This window comes from Lycorma delicatula, chromosome 1, assembly GCF_047948215.1.
Source record: "Lycorma delicatula isolate Av1 chromosome 1, ASM4794821v1, whole genome shotgun sequence".
NCBI classification, from domain to species: Eukaryota; Metazoa; Arthropoda; class Insecta; order Hemiptera; family Fulgoridae; genus Lycorma; species Lycorma delicatula.
This window is the reverse complement of record NC_134455.1, coordinates 87,025,345-87,046,227: the sequence shown is the minus strand read 5'-3', so window position 1 is coordinate 87,046,227 and position 20,883 is coordinate 87,025,345. Positions and strand designations below refer to the sequence as shown.

General features: G+C 31.1%; 1 protein-coding gene across 3 annotated transcripts in view; it reads left to right on the top strand.

Annotated features, from left to right (window-relative positions):
- Positions 1-20,883, top strand: part of LOC142319837 (nucleolar pre-ribosomal-associated protein 1) — a 246,924-nt gene that overhangs the window by 64,173 nt on the left and 161,868 nt on the right. For all 3 annotated transcript variants that reach the window (XM_075357521.1, XM_075357512.1, XM_075357518.1), the window contains exons 7-9: positions 5,356-5,505; positions 10,516-10,677; positions 19,206-19,472. In XM_075357521.1, coding sequence (XP_075213636.1) covers positions 5,356-5,505; positions 10,516-10,677; positions 19,206-19,472 — 579 coding nt within the window. The remainder of the gene's footprint in view (positions 1-5,355; positions 5,506-10,515; positions 10,678-19,205; positions 19,473-20,883) is intronic.

Genomic DNA, 20,883 nt, shown 5'->3' with positions numbered 1-20,883 from the left:
AGATTCACCGTTACGAACTGGAATCAGACAGAGTATGGAGTGTAAGCGCATGAGTTTAGTTGTAAAGAGAAAATTCCAAACCTGACTATCAGCAGAAAAAATCATGTTGACTATCTTTTGAGATGCAAAAACCAGCCTTTTGTCAGTTTTCTAGAAGATTAGCAAACAATGAACAGCTCATGCTACTGTGACTGCATCAACTAAGTGCAGCCAGCCATGGATCTCAGTACAAAGGCATCATTCTGCTTTACGATAATGCCTGGCCTCACACAGCTCAGGTAACTCAAGAAACCATCGGAAAATTGCTTCAGGAAGTACTACATATCTCTTAGCCCCATTGGATTTCTACTTGTTTGGTCCACTCAAGGAGGTGCTACGTGGTAAGAAATATAATGGGAATGATGACATTAAAGAAAATTTGCTAAATTGACTGTGACATCAAGACAAAGATTATTTTACAGCAGGCATAAATAAGCTGATTCAGAGATGGGACAAGTGTATTAATGTTGCGGGAGATTATGTTGAAAAGTGAACAAAAATGAGACATTGATTAAATAATCCATTTTAGCTACAGAGCAGTTTGTGTATATAATTATTGAATGACCCTCATACATAAATTAAAGCTCTATTATTATTTTAGGCAGATAGTATTCTGTGGCTATTCTAGTCTTAAAATTTCCTTAAAAATCCATTTTTTAAAATTTAAAATAAACTTGATTGTCATTGTTTATAGCAAGTTAACTGTAATTATTGTCATTGATTTTTGTATTTTTTGTTTTAATTAGTATTTTTCTATATTACTGAAGTGATAAAATACAATAGTAGCGTGCAAATTAATCTGAACACAGATGTTATTTAAGTATCTTTTTGTAGAAAAGAACAATCATGTGTACAACTTGTGAATATCTAGTAATTAATTTGTCCTCCTTTATTCTTAATCACTTCATGTACGAGGTGTGGCTGTTAAATAATGAGACTTATGCTGCTACAGAAGAACTTCGTATGCGCCAAATTTATACGACAGACAGCTATATAGCGTGAAGCCTTCTCTTTCGATTGTTGCCACTCCAGTTTCTGTAGACTTATTAGTCTGGCCATGGCCTTTGTTTGAATTGGATAACATACGTTTTGTTTTGCCAAAAAAATGATAAGTGTTTTATTAGAGCAAAGAATTGTGAAATTTCATATGAAACTTGGAAAAACCGCTACTGAAACTTATCTTTTATTAAAAGAAGTATATGGCAATAAATGTTTGTCATTGTGTTAGTTTTTGAGTGGTTTAAGCATTTCCAAGATGGCTAAGAAGATGTTGAAGGTGATGTTCACCTGGGTTGCCCTTCCACGTGAAAAATGGAAAAAAATATTGAAAAAACTGGTAATCTGATCTGATCTGATCTGATCATTAACTATTTCTGCAATTTGTGAAACTGTAGGAATTGACAAAGAATGCATAAGAAAAATTTTCCATAACAATTTTAACATGTAAAAAGTGTGTGTGAAAATGGTGCCTAAAATTCTCATAATTGAACAAAAAGAAGCTCGTGAAAATGTCTGTCCTGACACTTGAATACCAATGAAAATGATCCAAACTTCTTGGAAAGAATGGATAACCTGTGACAAATCTTGGTTTTACACTTATGACCCAGAAACTAAGCATCAGTAATGCATTGGAAGGCATGAGCAAATCAAAATTCAAAGTGATGACTCTTTTTTCGATATTCATGGGATTGTGTACCTTCTTTGGGTTCCTGAAGGTCAAACTATTAATCAACGTTACTATCTTGAGGTCCTTGCTCAACTCTGTGAAAAAATAAGAATAAAACTACCCAGATTGTGGAAGAACAAGTCATGGGTTCTTCATCAGGACAATAAAATGCAGTGTGACTCACATTGCATTGTCTGTCAAGATATTTCTAGCCAAGTATAACATCCCAGTGTCAGACCATTCACCTGACCTGGCACCATGTGACTTTTATCTGTTCCCTAAGGTCAAATCTTTATTAATAGGAACAAGATTTCAGACCGTTGAAGCTGTGAAAGAAAAAGCGGCATGCATCATGAAAGACCTCAGAAGACTACTTTCAGCACTGTTTCGAACAATGGAAAATTCACATTGAGCAGTGTAGGAATAGAGGAAGGGTGTGTATGTTGAAGGGGATGATAACTAAATATGTATAAATTTTAAATAAAATATTTTACAGCATATTAATCTTGTTATTTAATAGCCACATGTCGTACATGATTTGGCATCCATTCAGTAAGTGTTCTAAACCTTTTTTTATTTCTTCAACATGAAACCAGAACAGTATTATTGATGATATTATTGAATAGTATTATTAATGAGGTCAATTTTTATGGTATAATCCATTTTTGAAAGTCATTTCAAAATAAAGTCATATTCAAATATTTGAATATTGTCCAAATATTTTCAATTTGCTTTAAGTCTGGAGAGTTGGCTGACTACAGGAGCCTTTAATGTTTTGTTTTTCAAAAACTTTTTCCGTTTTTTTAGCAGCACGGCATACTGCCAAATCTTGTTGGAACACTCTTTGTGTTGCCTTTAGGAATTTGTTTTGAAGTTGTCACAATCCTTTCCTTCAGAATCTTAATATTTGATATATTCATTACTTTTCAATGTACCATACGCTGGAAGTAATGAACAAGGGCCTTCAAATGTGAAACGGACCCAAAAACTTTTTCTGGGGAGTTTTACTGATTGGATATGAGCTGGTGATGTATTTTCATCTGATACTTTTCTATATGGAAGGAACCCTTTACCCCTGAACGTAAAAATGAGAATTGTTGGAAAACAAAATTTATCCAGACTTTGGTCCAGTTAGCATGTGCTTTGGCCCACAAGAGCCTCTTTTTTGCATATTGCTGGTTTAAAAGCTGAATTTTAGCTGGTCAACGACTTTCCATCCAGCTGCAAGAAGTCAGCGTATAACAGTTGTCATATGTAAATCTGTTCTATTGGCTTCTAATTCTTGATTAAGATCAGAGCAGATAATTTTAAATCAAGTGTACGTTTTATCACTACTAACCAATCCTGTGTTAGATTGTTTTTATTTTCCTGTGTTAGATTGTTTTTATTTTCCTGTGTTAAGATTGTTTTTTCAAAGGAAAGACATTTGTCTTTCCTTTGAGGTGAAAAGGAATCGGTAACTTTAAATTGTTTTAAAATAGCATTCACTATCCCTAGTCATACACCACTCTCAGTAGCTGTTTGTTGTTGTGTCATACTGGTATGCTCAAAAAGAGAAACAATTTTTGAATGCTTTCTTGGAATTATGTCCATTATTATATATTCAAAACCGTCTGGACAGAAAATATGAAAATATGATTTTGTAATAAAAGAAAAATGAAGTAAACTTTCACAAAACACTGTTTATAACATGAATATTGATAAATAACCAAAGAACAGTAATGTCACATTACATAAACTTAAAGAATGGGTGTGGTCAAGCAGTGTAGCCACAACTTGGAAATTAACAAAAAATTTGCTACGTTCATTTTCATGTTACTGTATACATGTATATATTAGTTGTATTAATGTTTAAGATGGGAAAATATTGTATTTTATGATTTACGAGGGTTATTTTTTTTCAAGGTCCAATCGGTCACGAAATTAAAACCACAGTGAAAATAAAAGATTTTTTATTTGTAACAAGTACTTACATAGTTACACTGCTTCTCTACATAGTTGCCACTCTGATTTAGACATTTGTCGTAACGTGGTACCAACTTTCCAATACTCTCATCATAGAACGGAGCCGCCTGTGTTTTCGGCCATGTTTCTACGCTGGTCTGCAGCTCAATGTCTGTGTCTGCAGCTCTGTCTTGTCCTCCTAGCCAGCGTTTCATGTTAGCAAAGAGGAGAAAATCGGGTGGAGCCAAGTCCGGGCTGTATGGTGGGTGATCAAACACTTCCCAATAAAAATGCTGCAGAAGCTTCTTTGTTACAGCTGCAGTGTGCGGCCGAGCATTGTCATGGAGAAAGACAATGCCTGATGACAACATTCCTCTCTGCTTATTCTGAATTGCCCTTCGTAGATGTTGAAGAGTCACGCAGTATGAGGCTGCTATGTTCCATGAATTCCACCAAGAAAACTCCATTCTGGTCCCAGAACACAGTAGCCATACACTTTCTGTTGGAGAAGGTTTGCTTGAACTTGTTTGGTTTACTGGGAGAATGAGAATGCATCCACTGTTTGGATTGTTCTTTGTTTCTTCAGTTTCAAAATGGACCCATGTCTCGTCCCCTGTGACAATTTTGTTCAAAAAAATATCTCCTTCATTGTGGTAGCGCTGGAGAAACGTTAGGGAGGCGTCCATTCTCATTGTTTTGTGAAGGTCAGACAGCATCTTGGGAACCCATCTCGCACACAGTTTGCGGTACTGAAGTCTCTCACTCACAATGGTGTAGAGAGCTGACCTTGAAATTTCAGGAAACGAATCGCTCAATACAGAAATTATGAACCGATGATTTTCTCGAATTGCCTCATCCACTCGCTCAAAGATATCATCGGTTGACACTTGCTTCTTTCCCTGACCGCCTGCATCATGAACATCTGTACATCTTGCTTTAAAGTTCCTGCACCATTGTCGCACTTTGCGTTCACTCATTGAAGTTTCACCATACACATTACTTATTCATCGATGAATTTCAGCCGCATTACACCCCTCAGCCTGAAGAAATCGAATTACCGCACGCACTTCACACTTGGCGGGAGATGCTATTGTTACAGACATGTTTACGTGCTAGCTGCATGCTCAGAACTAAATGAAGTGACGCGGCGTGATTGAAGGCCATACTAGAGATGCTGCGCAACACATATGCGTAAAGGTTCATCCTATTTTTGCACGGGTGTTTATTTCACGACCGATCAGACCTTGAAAAAAATAACCCTTGTATTACCTTGCATTTATTGATTAAGTTTAGATGAGTTAGTTAAATTTAGGATTACATAAAGAATATGTATTTGAATATTGGGCCTTTACCATTTATTCACAATCTATTTCACTCTATTTACCACTTTCACTCTCCATTATACCCTCTGTTTTTATGTTTGTAATATAATTTTTTTTTAATAAATATTCCAGATATTTTTTAGATAAACTAAAAAACATTATTTAAAATATAACATAACAGTATTTTATCCTTGCTTCATAACCTTCATTTTCAAGCATTTCATTCTCTGATATATTTCATTGTAATAGATCCCTGTAAGTTATACAGGGATGAAAGTTTTATGTATATGATGCTATAAGTGGCAGGCTTAGAATAAAAAAGGAACTGTACATTTACTGTTTTATTAATACCACTGATGATGTGTAATTTTTTATTTTTTTTAGGGCGATGAAGAAGAAAGGAACAGGGTTAGAAAATGTGTGCACAGCCTCCTGATTTTATTGTTAACATCACATAAATTAGGTATTGTCTTTAATGACAGAAATATGGGCACTGGACCTTGTCAGAATGTTATTATTAGGTCTTTATTCAAGGTATGTTGTTATTGATTTTTAAGCATGTTTTATAATTATTATTATAAATAACAGCATTATCATAAATTTCTATTTTTATTCAGTAATGTAGTTAAAAGAAATTCATAAGTTAAAATATTATTAGCCAGCTGTGGTATTTGTCAGTATCCATTGTTGAATTATTTATAATTTGAAGGTGGATGTTTATCTGAAATTGTTAGCTTTCCTTAGATTTTATCTGCCAATTTGATTAATATCCAAGTTGATTAAAGCTGTTGAGATAGATATATAGAAATACTGAATCTGTAATTTTTTGGTTAATAAATTTTGTGATACAGTTGAAACACTAATTAGTACACAAAGTGAAATGAATTTTATGAAAACAAAACTTAAATATGCAGTGCTGTTTTGAAAACAAGTAAATGTACATATTCTTATAATGTATATTGTGTTGCATATATTATACATCTTATTTATAAAACTATGCGTGGTTTTATTGAATGCTTTATATTATAAAAACTGCTGCTTTCTATATGATAATAATATATAATTTAATGACTTCATGTAAGCAGCAAAAACTTTAATATTCTTATCTTAGTGATATATTCTTAGTTTATATCAAAGAATGTGTTATCAGAGGAACATTCATTCTTTTTTAAAAAATTAAATGTTTAAAATTCCATGAGTCTTAAACCTCAAATTGAGATTAAAAAGATATTGTAAGATCTTTTTTAATTATATGACTTTATTTTATTTATACTGCTAATAAATAAAAGTTATCAAAATTTGTAGTAGACAAGTAAAAATGAAATATTCTTCAACCAACTAATTAAAGTTAGTTAAAACTGTTTAAATAAAGTATAAATTGGAGTTGATTTAGATCATATCACCCATGGTATGATCTTTGTCGATGTTCTATATTGTATGTACAAAGGGTGGCTGAAATGTAGTGCACTCGCTCATAATTCACAAATAAAAAAAAAGTCAAATGAAACGAATATGGCATAGAAATACATTTTATATGCTACAAAAACTCACATTTATTTTTCCATATAGTCACCATTTACAGCTACAGATTTCTTCCAATGGTGAACTAGTTTTTTCATCGACTAGTGTCTATGAAGATTGCTGGCGGTCTTTCCTTGATTCATGACCTCTCTCTGTCCTTCACTTTATCATCCATGGTGAATACCTTTAATATTCCTCTTTAATTGTGAAAAGAAGTGAAAACTGCAGAACACTAAATATAATGAGTATGAGTGGTGGAGGGTGTTGAATAAGTTCAAATTTCAACATCACAAGATAGAAGTTGAAATTTGAGCCACATAACATACATTGTGTTGGACGTAGTGTGTGTGGCTGAGCATTATCATGTTGCAGAATTATTGGCTCTGTGGATTGTTGAACATGACACAAACATCTCCTGAGGTGATCAGACATCTTTATGTATCGTACAGAATTTATAATTGACCCGGCTTTCAGATAGTCAATCATGTACACATGTTTGGAATCTCGGAACATTGTCATGAGAAATTTTTTTGCAGAGTGTTGTTTTGAATTTTTTGTTTGTGGAGAACTGTAGTGCTGGTATTCCATGCTCTGCTGTTTTTCTTCTGAGTCGTAATGATGTACCGGAGTTTTGCCTCCAATTATAATGAAAAGGAGTCATCTCCTTTGTCACAGTAGTGTTTCATAAGGTATTAACAACATTCCTTTTTGCATGGCACCAACTGTGAACAGATTTTATGGTAACCCAGTTTTGCAATAATGTATCCTGCTCATTCTTTCGATATGCCTATTTGTATGGTGATGTAATGGTCATTTTGAATCAGTTTATCCAACTCTGTTTGTTGCTTCTCATTAGTTACAGAAACTGATCAACTACTGCGAGATTCTTCCCCAATATTTGCTTTACCTAGTTCTTAATGGACAACATTTTATTGTCCAACTACTCACAGTACTTCAATCAGTTGGCTTTTAAACAACGATGAAAGTCACTTGTGATAACTTTTTCTGCTTTAACAATTCATTCATTGTATCAGTGTATTTTGCTTTAGACATGTTGATGTAACAGGCATACTCAATAACATAATAGTGACTGACAGGAAATGAGAGGGTGAGATCAACGAGCTTGAAATGTTAGTAATGGAAAAATGAAACTACAAGATGTCAGCACCTGTCGCTTTGTGTGATATTTTGTTCTGTTAGTATACATTACATTTCACACGCCACTCGTAAAATGTTTTCATATAAGACTTTACTGGTGTAGGAATGAAACATAAAAATGTGGTCCTTTGATTTGGTAAAAATTAGCATAAAAGATTTTGCACTAAGTTTGATATTGATATTGTAAATGATTGAAAGAATAAATTATTCTGAATGTAAAATTAGACAAAATATTTGTGATCATAGATAAATTGTTTGATTGGCCAGGGATTTTTAAGAAAAGTAGTATTTCATAAAAAAAAACTATTATAAGATAACTTTGAGAAAATTGCATTTGAGATATGATAAAATTGGAGATTAAAAATATTTTTGCAAAAGATGTTATGCTTTAGATATATTTGATTTTGAAGGCTTAATGATGGGAAACTGAATGATAGTAGAATTACGATTATTATTTTCATTATAAACAACATTTGACATATGTTTATTTAACAATGTTTTTATTTTATAGTATTTATTTATTTATTTAACATTTTTGTACTTCTTATTAGTGTTCTTCTGATATGCTCTTTACTTCTTGATGAATTTAAAGATCAAAAGTACATTGGGAAATTCTCCTACATTACTATTGGTGTTTGTCAATATCAGCTTGATCTTTTGGTTATTTTTTTTTTATAACTATTAAGAGTCGATTAGTCCAACCATATGTGTTGAATTAATATATGATTTGTCTGAAAAAATAATTGGTTTTCCTACCTGTCTGTAATTTTTCATTTGTTTAAGTAATTTACCCTTTTGGAATTTGCATTGTGTACTTTTCTAACAAAATTTTCTTATTGCTTTTAGTCTTCTTCATCTAAAAACCCCTATTCATCAGAATTTTCTTTTAAGTTTCACGAGTGCAATTTGTCTGAAAATCCACTTGTTCTGTATTTAAAACTGCTAATAACTTCTTTAATGTGGCAATGTTTTATACAATGCATGAGAATTGTACATAATATTTGGTAATGCACATCTATGTTCGAGATGTTCCTGCCATACTGAAGTTATTCATTTATAACTTTCTGCATCATGTGGTTAGTCATATCACAAAGGTCAACTATGCAAGCGTGTATTTTGTGAAGGCTAACATTTCTGGATTTTTTTTATTTTAATGTGCTGTTCATTATTGTATATCTACTTTGAATTTTTTAAGTCATTCTTCATCTTAATCTGTGGTTAGATGATGGCTGAGGCATTCTGAAGGTTATTATGAATGAGAAGATTGAGAATTCAGTATTGAAAAGTACTGTTATAAAACACAGAAACAAAGAATTCAAAATTAATAAAACATTTTGCAACAAACTGCCTAACTTCTTGCTATGTACGAACTCCTGATACAGTGCACTGCGCCCTCCACTGTACTACTTTTAGTGCCAGTACTACTTAAAGTGCTAGAGCTACTGTGCATCTATGAGGGCTTTCCAGAAAGTAACTTACGTTTTAAAATAAAAAACCAACCAAATAAAAAAAGAAATTTTATTATAAACATTTGAAAAAGACAGTTTTAAACTATTTTTCTACATAGTCCCGTCGTTAAATTAGTCGTTTACATAGTCGTAAATTAGTCGTCTACATAGTCGTTTAAATTGAGGCACTTATTGTAATGATGCACAAGCTTTTCAATTCCTTCTCTGTCGAAATCTGCTGCCTTAGATTTTTGGCACCCATCTTGCACAAAACTTCTGATAACCAAGCTTCCCTGGTACAATTTCATGCAGTAAACTTTGAGAAATTTGGGGGAAATAAAGTGAGAGTTCCATAATCGTAATGCAGCGATTTTCACAAATTTTATAGTTGATTTTCATCATCAATTCATCAATCACAAGGCTAGGCCGATCACTGCGGTCCTCATCATGAACATGATGCAGCCATTTTTAAACTGAATGCACTACTGCCTCACTCCACCTGTACTCATTTCATCTCTGTACACCTCATAAAGTTGCTGATGAATTTCAATTGGTTTGAGGTTTCTTGCCAGTAAAATCCTAATCACTGAATCCGACTCACAACTTGCAGGATTTTCTATTGAAGCGCACATTTCAGTAACTCATAGCGAACAAAGTAGAAAAATCACAGTTTGCACGCTACAGCAGCTTGTTGCGTACTGAGTGTATAAACGTTTTGACACCAAGATGGTGGCTCTATCCCCACCCATCACCATGCTACGCCCAAACGTAAGTTACTTTCTGGACCACGTATGTGTGTATGCGTATGTGTTATGTGTGCTTTCTTAACTTTGACAAGTAGTAGTTTTTTGTCGTTTGCAATACTTTAATCAGTTTAAAATTTTTACGGAGTTACATTGTTGAATGGCTTTTGAGCTGTACATACATATTTATTTGTCTAAAAAGGGTACGTCTAGGTTAGGATGATGCAGAAGTGAGCATAGTTACCTCATAATAAACTTCAATGTATAATTTATGTACTGTGTGTCAGCTGTGCTAAGTAAGTCTATATTCTCTCGATGTTATAACATTTTTTCATTAAATGTGAAGCTGTATGTGTATTGTAGAGTTATCTGAATTAGAAATGCTAAAAACACTTTTAGTACAGTTAAGGGAATTCATATACCAAACCTGTCCAGTAGTGAACATGGTAATAATTAATTTATTTGTGAACTGACAACAAGTGTAGTTTAATTTCATAAGTAATAAGTTATATGCATGTCAATCAAGGTCAAATAATTTAAATATTTGAAAAAATCAACCAGGGAAGAATATGATCTTATCCAGGAAAAATGTAAAATATGAAAAATGATTTCAGTGGCTACACTGTATGTCTAGGTGTTTTTGTTAAATTTATATAAGTTTTTCTTTACTTCAGGCTATAGAGAAGCAATGGGAAGACAAGCTTATGAAAGATCTTACAAAATCAATATTGTTGGCAAATCCTGATGTAATAACACCAGCATTTGTTTCATTCAAAAAACTGTTTGAGCCACGATCAACAACTAATTGGATTTTGACTGTTGATTTCCTGATCCAGGTAATTTTATTGCTTCTATTTAGTAGTGTTTATTTATGCAGTTAATTGTTTTACTTCTTAAGTTATTTGAAAAATTGAGGAATATGCAATGAAATAATTTTTTATTTGTTATGGTCTCATATATGATTGGCAATAAACTGAATAAATATACAAAAATATACTAATTAAATATATGATTTAAATTTGAAATTTTAACTTTTGTAGTGACAAACTGAACCAAATTGTCATAATTTTTTTTTTTAAATTACTTTAAATGCTTTCAGTCATTATTGGGATTATCCTAAGTTATTGTGCCGCTGTTGTCAAATTGTTGTCAGCTGATATTACTGCTGGCAGTTTTTTGAGTTAGGCAGACGTGCATTAAGAATAGGGTTAAGAAGTACATGTGATGCAAATTACATTTATTCATTATTCGTTCAGTAATGATGTATCGTTATTGAACTTTTGATATTTATAAACATAAATGTCATGTATACAAACTGGCTAAGCGGTTAAGTTTCATTTAATAAAATATACCTGAAAATATCTTTATGTAAGACATCCGATATTACATCTTCTGTGTATATTGACTATTAGTTAATACTTTGTATAATGAAGTTTAGAGAGAGATTTAGATAGTCTGGTAATGAAAGAACAATTATCTGCTGCTATAATTTTGTAGATAAATATAATAAAATGTAAATAATGCTTTTCGTGCTGTTTAAATTAGTTCTGAATAAAATAATATTAAATAAAATAAGCTTTAACGTGGTGCATATATACCAGCTTGTTTTTTTAAGTAAAGGCCATGTTGATACAAAAACAAATCTGAATCGTTTAGAAATATCTCTTTTAGATTAAAAAACTATATATATATATAGTTTATATAACTCCTTACTTTTCTTTGTAGTCACTATTTACTTTCATATCATTCTACAATTATTCCATTTTTAAAAAAAATTCCTGTGAGTGTTTTAAATCAATTAATTATTTTGTCTTTCAGTGAGTGCCTTATTATTTTTAAACCTCTTATGATGAAAATCAGTACTTTAAATGGAAAAAGGGTAATTATTGCTAAGTGAAAAATCGGGACTGTACAGTGGGTATTCAAAAATTCCCATTGCAGTTACTTTAATTTTTGAATTGTTTTTTGTGTCAGTATGGTCAAATGTGTAGTAACAAAATCCCATTGGAGTCCCATGTCTGGTTTTGAATAGTAAGTCAAAATTTTTTAAGTTACTCAATATTTATCGGTATTTACAATATTTCCAATGGACCTTGATAGTCAGTACCCATTTTGTTGTACCAAATTACATTGATTAAAGATACGCTTTCTGCCTGAATGTTTTTGTATAGACTCCTTGGGCCTTAATGATAATGAATGCCACCACTACATTGATTATTGTTTAGCTTCAACATCAAGGTACAATATCCAAACCCTATCTATTGTCACAATGTGGTTAAGCAGTTCATCTTCATTTTGGTGTATTTTACTTTGTGTTTATTTGTCCGCATTTTTGAAACCACCTGGGGGCCAACCTTCTGTAAACCTAGTTTTTTCATTAAAATTTTGCAATCACTGAATTTAAAATATTTGGAAATTCATTTGCAAATTGTGAATCTGTAAATCATCTGTTTCCATGAATTTTTTGTTAACTTTTTTCAACAAATCATTTATGAACTCAAACTTGCAAAATTTACACTCTTTTTTTTGAATATTTATCCTACCTTCAAGAAACAACACCTTCATATTTAAAATTTGGTTTATAAACATTGCAAATTTCTTTGTTGATTTCAGGGACAGATTTTTTTTTACCTTTAAGAAACAGCTTAATCTTCATATAAGATTTATTTTTTTCACTCATTTAAATTAGGTTATGCATAACAACTAATGTGAATATGTCTGAAGTACTGTTGCCAGATGTGCTATGCAAGTGCTATTTGCTTCCTAAGTTTAAATCATTGGCAAAGTAAAATAGTACTTACTTAAAAAACATGCTTCATATAATGATTTTAATATATATAAATCTGCCAACAAAAGTCATAAACACATCAAATTAACAGCAGCAGCAGCAAGCTCAATGAAATTTAACAAAATACATAAAAAGCACTGTGCAAATGCATGATTAATCAAGACTTACTAAAATAACATCTTAAGCGATGCTTAATGTTTACCGTCATCTTATATTAAAACTGATAGTTCTCTAATCACTGAAGTAAAATTGGTTATAATTTATTAAAATATCAAGACTGCTATACCAATTAAAAAAAAACTTTTTGAATTTACCTATTCATTTATAAGTATGTATTAATAATGTTTATATAAATTAAGTTTTTCAAACATGGCACCATTGTTAGAATATAATTACTATAAATATATTAAAAACTGGGTCTGTGCTTCTAGTATACTTGGGTGGGGTCTTCAGGAATGGGGAGAGCTGGTCATTCCACATCCCCAGCCAATTTGTCAGTAACGCTCACAATGTTGGAGCAACAGGCACCCCTTCACTGTGCAATGCATAATTATAAAATTTCTTGCTTGTGAAGGAGTTCAAGTGACGGAAATTTTCCAGAGATTGACTGCACAGTATCGGGACCAAACATCGTCAAGGACTCGAGTGTTTGCCTAGAATAAAGAGTTCAAGGAAGGACGAGTACGAGTGGAAAATCTGGAACACTATCACCGTCCTTGGATTAGCATTACAGACGAAAAAATTTGCGTGATTTGAGAATTCTTGAAGACGATCGACAGGTGAGAGTATCCGAAGTTGCAAAACAGGTCGAAATAAGTTATGGGAGCTGTCAATCATTACAAACTACCTACAGTTCTTTAAAGTGTGTGGCAGATGGGTCCCTTGCCTTTTGACCACAGATCAGAAGTTGCGATGTTTGAAGGTCTGTCAGAGGGTTACAGCAAGATTTGTGAAAGAAGATGATGCATTTTTGAGTCAGATCATCACGTGTGACGAAACATGGGTCTGCCAGTACACTCCCCAGTCGAAACAAGCCAGTATGGAGTGGCGGAGTAAAGGGGAGGCAGCCCCAGGGAAAGCCAAGACTCAACTGTCAGCTGGCAAGGTTCTTTCAGTTTGTTTTTTTCAACCGGTGAGGCAATTTTCTCATTGATTTTTTCATGAGCGATGCAGAGTCAATGCTGCTTACTACTGTGAGCTGTTGAACGAGGTGAGGGCTGCATATCGTTGCACAAGATGAGGCCAGTCGACTGGAGAGGCAATCCTGCACAATAATGCCACGCCCCATAATACAGTTCTCAACAGTCTCAAAACTAGAAGAAATGCACTGGACTCAACTTAATCATCTTCCCTACAGCTTGGAACTATCGCCCTGTGATTTTCATTTGTTTGGGCCGCTTAAAGAGGCTCTGGGAGGGCAACGATTTGAAGATGACAAGGGCGTGGAGGAATTCATACGCAATTGGCTCCTGACGCAACCAGCTGCATTCTACGATGTTGTGATAAAAAACCTTCCTCCTCGCTGGGAAAAATGTATTTCTAAAGCAGGAAACTGTACAATAATAAATTATATTTGTCTTTTATTTTTCAATGAATAATTTAAAAAAAATAAAAAATAAAATCCTGTTTGTATTTGATTTACCCTCGTATTATATTTATGTTTATATATGTATTATGGTATTTATGCATTTCTTAATGTAACATTTTTGTAAATATCCAAACTTATTGTTATTTTGTTATCATATTTATAAATTATTTTCTATATTTGTTTTTATGTGTTTATTGAAGTAATTGTTTGAAAAATTCATTCTTTTTCAAACATTGAAAAATTCTTTCTCTTATTTTTATATGCCTCCAAATGTTCCAAAAACGGTTGTTTAACACATTCACTGCTTGCTCTTCATTGGTCCTCTTTGCTGAATAATTTTTTGTTTTAACTCACTTAATTATACTGCTTATCAACATTTATAAATGTCTTGGAATATAAAATGTTTTGAAAAATCCGAAAAAGACGACTTTGTACTAGTGTATGGTGTCCTCAAACACCTAAGTTTGAGGATTTTACTTACAAAAAGTCTGTGTTAAATATTTACGTGCAATAAATCCTCAATTTATTCATATATCAATAATTAATTTAGAATTATTTTACTTTTGTGTCAGTTAGATTAATTAACAGCTTATTTTCATCTGACTTCAAGTATCTTCTGATTTGTTTATGACCTGAAAATTAATTTTTACGTAAATTCATTCCTCTGTACATTTTAGAATAGATTTGTCAAACTAAAGTAACTTTACTGTTAATATTTTAAACACATAATGAAATAATACATTATATATTTTTTTAATTTTTATTTAATCGAATAATAATAAAATTTAAAAAAATATTTATGTAACGTATATTTTATTGTATGTAAAGGATATTGATAGTCACCAAAAAGCATTAATTTAAAATTAAAATAATAATATCAATATATAATTATAAAGTAAAACATAATTGTTTAATCAATACTTACTGAAATAGAAATAATTTATAAAATAATCTATTTATTATAAATCTATCCACTTTCAAAAGTGATGAAGTTCATACAAATTTAAAATTCCACCAAAAAAGTTGGTTCAACTTTGAACATACTGCACAGTAAAAAAATATAAACGTTTCTGATGCGCTAACATACGATATTGAGTCAGCAGTAGTAACATGCTGAACCCCACCAAAAGAGGTAGAAAAGTGGCTGTACTACCACATGTATATGCATACATGCAACCTGCTGACCATGACAGGCTGACCATAGCAGGCTAGTGCCTGCTAGTGTTTAGTACTGAATGTGTTAAAGGACCAAAGGACCTATTAGTTAACCAATGGGTATTTATTTACAATCATTACAATTTTATAAATGATAAATTTATCGTGTGATGTAATTTTAGTATGATTTAAATATTTTGCGAAATTATTTATTGGTTTCGCAAACCAATAAATAGTTTCCAATGAACCAATGAAAAGTTTAAGCCAGGTTATTGGCTTAAACTTTTCAAATGGAATTAATGAAGTTTTTTTTGTTTTTAATATATTTTTTTTATTAATATTGCTTATAAAAAAAATAGCTTATACTCATTTTGGTATAAATTTGTTTTTTTTTATTTATTTGCCTAATTCTGTTTTTTTATTGTGTATATTTGTTTGCTTTTTGTCATACCATAATATGTATTTAGTTGTGTGACTAAAATGGATTTGAGTTCTGTGGATAGTAGTACTATGATGTGTTATTTTTCTAAAAACTTCATTACCTACTTTATTAATGTTTATTTTTTACATCTAAAAATTTTATTGACTTATTACACAATAAGCTTGAACCACTCTTTAATTTGACTGACTAAAGAAGCCTGATTTTTTGTTGGATATGGTAGTTTAACTCTTTAGAAGTAATTTCCCAAAAAAATTAAAATCACCTATTGGTAACTTAAAAAAAAATTGTTTTAAGTTTTTTAGCGTGAATTATGGATGCATTCATTTTGATTTCAATTATACCCTACAATATAAGCTCTTATAATTTTTTAATAATTGGTTTACTATGTAATCCTGTTAATTGTTTGAAAATACATTAATTTTTCAATAAAATTAATACAAATAGTGATTATTTAAAACATAACAGAGTTCAGTTATTGATGTTAATTATTCCACAAATAAGATTGATTGCCTGTTGAAAATTTTATGAAAACTCTTTGCTGAAATACAAAGGATGCATAATGAAGTGCTTGGTCATGTAAAAATAGGTATACACAGTGGTGGAGGATTTTGAAGATACATGTCTTTACAAAGTGAAGTGGGAAATATAATAGTGCAAGCGAAGAGTACAAATGAGCATACATCAAAACGAAAATGGAAAACAAAATATAGAGGTGCCACTGTTGTGAATAAATTTAAGTATTCAGGAGTTAAAAAGATACTTATCATTGGTTTGGCAGAAGGTGTACAAGAAGATCATGAAAATGTGTCTGGAAGGTCCAAGCTGTGGTTGCCATAGACTTGAAATTAGCTAATTTGTTAGTATGGATTATGCCTCATTCAAGCTGTCCTCCTTGTTCATGGTGCACTGCACATAAGAATGAATTACACAATGCTGCTACATTGCAGACTTTTTTATGCTGTTTGAAACAATGCAAGGTATGGAAAGTAGCCGGGAGTAAAAAAGAAGATGTGAAATTATATGAAAGTTGCATCCACCAGCCAATTCTTTTTCGAAATGAGGATATGGAAATCGTCAATATCATCCCACCTCCAAAATTGCATTTGATGCTTGGAGTTGTAAACACTCTTTTTAAGCATTATGCTTCTGAAGTTCAAAGAGGAAAGTATCATATCCAACAAAAAATTAGAGGTCTTTTGTCAGTCAAATTAAAAAGTGGTTCAAGCCGACTGTGATTATGATCAGTTTCTTCAATAAATTTTAATTCTTTTTTGTTGTATGAATTTATTTTTTTAAATGATTATTATTCATTTTCTATTGTATGTATGAGTTACTCCATCTACTATATATTTCTTAAAATGTATAACCATTTCTGATTGGTAAACTTTCATTCTGTATATAAAATTTATCATTCAGATATAAAAAAAAAACTTTGTATACATGTGTTATGAATGATTATGACCAAATTATTTAATGCTGTTTCATTTTCATTTTTTAAAGAATCGTTTTAAATATATTTAAAATATGATCAATATTTATATTTCAAAATATATTATTTATATCACAAGTTAATACCATTCTAGTATTATTACCAATCTTTAAACTATACTGTTTATCAATTCATATTCATCATTTATGTTGTAAGTATATGGTAAATTTAATTTTTATCTAATTTTTTTATTTATGATTTTAGTAATAAGATTTTCAGGTATTGTTTTGGAATTTGTGAATGTCTGGATGAAATTCTTGGTTTATAAATTGTTTGGTTATCTCTTTGAGCAATTTCATTCTGGAATGAGGGATAATAAGCTAAATTTTGTGTTTTTTTTTTATCACTTGTTGATTTGGTTGATATTTTCAAACTGGATTAACCAATTTTTATGAAATCTTGTATGATAACTTCCGATGTGGATCATTGATGCTGGAATTGGTCTACGGGTGGGGATATATGTTCACCATTGATTCTAAATCAAAATTCTACTTAGAGAGTAGAATCATTTCAATACCTCTTGATATTTATTGTAGGCTTCTTTCAGTGGGTATCTAAATGTAAGAATATACTTGATCCATGCATACAGTGAAATCATTTTGAATTAGCTTAATGGTATGGAATTTAGTGTTTTAGATTGGCAACCACAAAACACAGGCTATAATCCTATAGAAAATTTGTGTTTCCATTAAAAAAAGCTACTTGTGTGGAGCCACCAACATTGATTAATATTCTTTGTTTGTAAGAAAATCAATAAGCAGGTATAAGTAATAAAGTTTGTCAAAAATATGCCGAAGTGAACTTGCAAAGTTTATTAACACTTTTCTTCCTACATAGTAGTCTGCTGTGGGCAAAGTCTTAACATTTCCGGCTTTGCCAGGAAAGTTATATGGTTAAGAAAGTAACTATGGTTACGGCATAAATGGGGAAAGTTATGCAGCTCTTTCCCAGTTTATTTTTGTTGTGTTTTTTCTTTTGCCATTCATACCTTCTAAATGATTAAATTCTGCATGTAGAATTACATTTTTTATATTAGGTGATATTATTGTTACAGATTCATTACATTTAAATAAATTAGTTATAATATTTTAATCATTATTGTCTGTGTAAATTTTGTTCATAATTAATCTATATTTTTTATTGTCTGATGATGTTTTGTTATCAATTCTTATAGAACTATTCTCTTCAGAATAAATTTTATTAAAATAAAACCTATTGGTTTTACTAATGCATATTTGTTTACAATTATTATAATTTTATAATAAATGCTTCTTCTCTTAATTTTATCTTGTGATGTAATTTTAATATTCTATTAAATTATTTATTCATTTAAAAGGTATATTATAATTTTTATTATTATATTAAACATTTTTATAACTTAGTCATCGAATCATACTATTTTTTATATTTTCATTGTAAGAAATTTTTACGTTAGATAATCAAATTTTGGTTATCTTCTTTTGTTTGGTACAATGCATTATTTATTTATTTGTCATTAAAATTATTAGGAATATTTTAGTTTGTATATAAATGTAATAATATAGTTGTATATAAATTCAGTTTATTTGATTTAGAAGATGATTAATGCATTGTTTGCCTTCATGTGAAGGAGAGAGCTTGAGAGCCCTGGGTGGACCAGTTACATCTTGATAACAATATTTCTTTGGTATTATCTCCCAACCAGCATTATGTTGTTGCATTTTAATTAACAACACATCCTGGCCCTGACAATTTTAAGATGCAACAAGCTGCAGGAAAATTCACTTTATTGGGAACTTATATAAAATAGTTTTATTATCTTGAGAGTCATGAAATATCATAAAAATTAGATAATTACATCAACTGAAATTTTTTGTGATAAATTATTTTGTGTTTGTATCCCTTTTTTATTTTTGGTTGCAGGTTGTTGAAAAGTTAGATCCTAAATTATGCTTACCTGATACGCTTGCAACTCACCAATTATTAAAACTGACGAAAAACTTTTGCTTTCCTACATCAGTACTACAAACAGTTTGCAGCGAAGAAAGTTTTAATAATAAAGATCCAGCTGTAAGAGCGGGTGCAATAAAATATCTTGTTACAACTATAAAAAAGATGGAATTTTTCATTTCATCTGCCAAGTTTTCTTCTAAAACTGTTGTTCCTGTTATAATTAAACATTTAAATAAGGTATTTATTATTTGTATTTTCATACAACAGTAATTTTTCGTTCCACCTTTCTATTCTAATTTTTTCTATTTTCTAATTTACTGTAGTACTATTTTTATTTGTATAAAAGCTAGAAATGAATTTTATTTAAATTTAGATATCAGAATTACTTCTTGAATTTTATAGGATAAGTTTGGAGGATGAGGCAAGTAAAACTACTTAATTACATAGCTAATAATCTTTATGTAAAAAAATCTTCTCAGCATTTGCTGGACTGATACCTGCAAAGTTCAGATTTGGAGGAGACTGATCTAGTTGGCAGTCTATCATCTATCACCTGACTTAGATAAAAAGAAATAAGGATAAGAAGAAAAAGTAGAATTTTTATGTTTTACTTAATGGTTGTTTGGATAAGGTTATTGTTCCTATAAAAAATATTCTGAACTGTTCAGAATCAAATTTTTTGCTTTAAGACACACCTTGTACTAAACAAAAGACTTTTTTTACCTAAAGAAAAGTTATTTCTTCTAAGTTTTCATATAGGTTGCGGCAGTAAATTGAACGATTTTAAAAGTGTTATTAAGAGTAAATTATTTGGTTTTAACAAGTATGAACACAACATAGACATGAAGCCATTTACTTTTTTTGTTTTTAAGTCGTCAAAAATACAGATTTATTGTCCAAAAAAGACATCTTGCAGTTGACTGCCATTCTGCTGTATACACTCAGTATATCTCTTGTAAGGAAAGTTACTCATTACTCTTTGCAGCAATTCTAGGGGAATTCTTGGGTTTTTGAAAGCCCAGCATCAGAAATTCTGCTTGTTAACAAATTCTAACAAATAAAAATGAGCCTCATCATTCATCAGTAAATTGTTAATAAGATCTTGCCTTTCATTAATTAATTGCATTAAAGTTTGATAGAAATTTACCCTGTTTTCATAGTCTTGTTCATGTATTGCATGAGTTATTTGAATTTTATGTGGGTGAGGTTTAAAGTCATTGTATAAAATTAGTTGTATACTGTGATCAGACAGTCCGAGTGACAGAATGGCAATGTGCTTACAGGCGTGGACTTTGGTCAAATGCCTCTCTCACAGTAGCAATAGTCTCAGGTGTACGTATTGTTTTTACACTACTCCTTTCTTCTTTAGTATAGAAGCAGTGGCCTCAAAGTTTTGAATCCAAGTTTCAGTGGCATGAGTTAATGGAATAGCGTGGTTACGATCAATTATGTAATGTTTTCAAAATTCATGCTGAGCAATCATGTAATTGTCACTGGTTTTATAAAACATTTCATAGCAAAGATACGTTGTTCTCCACACCACTGCCCCATTGCAACTAAATGCTTTTTCAGTAAGCTATAAAACAGCAGTAGTGATTTTATCCTTGTTCAACTGTCTGAAAAAAAAAAACGTTACTGAAAAATCGCT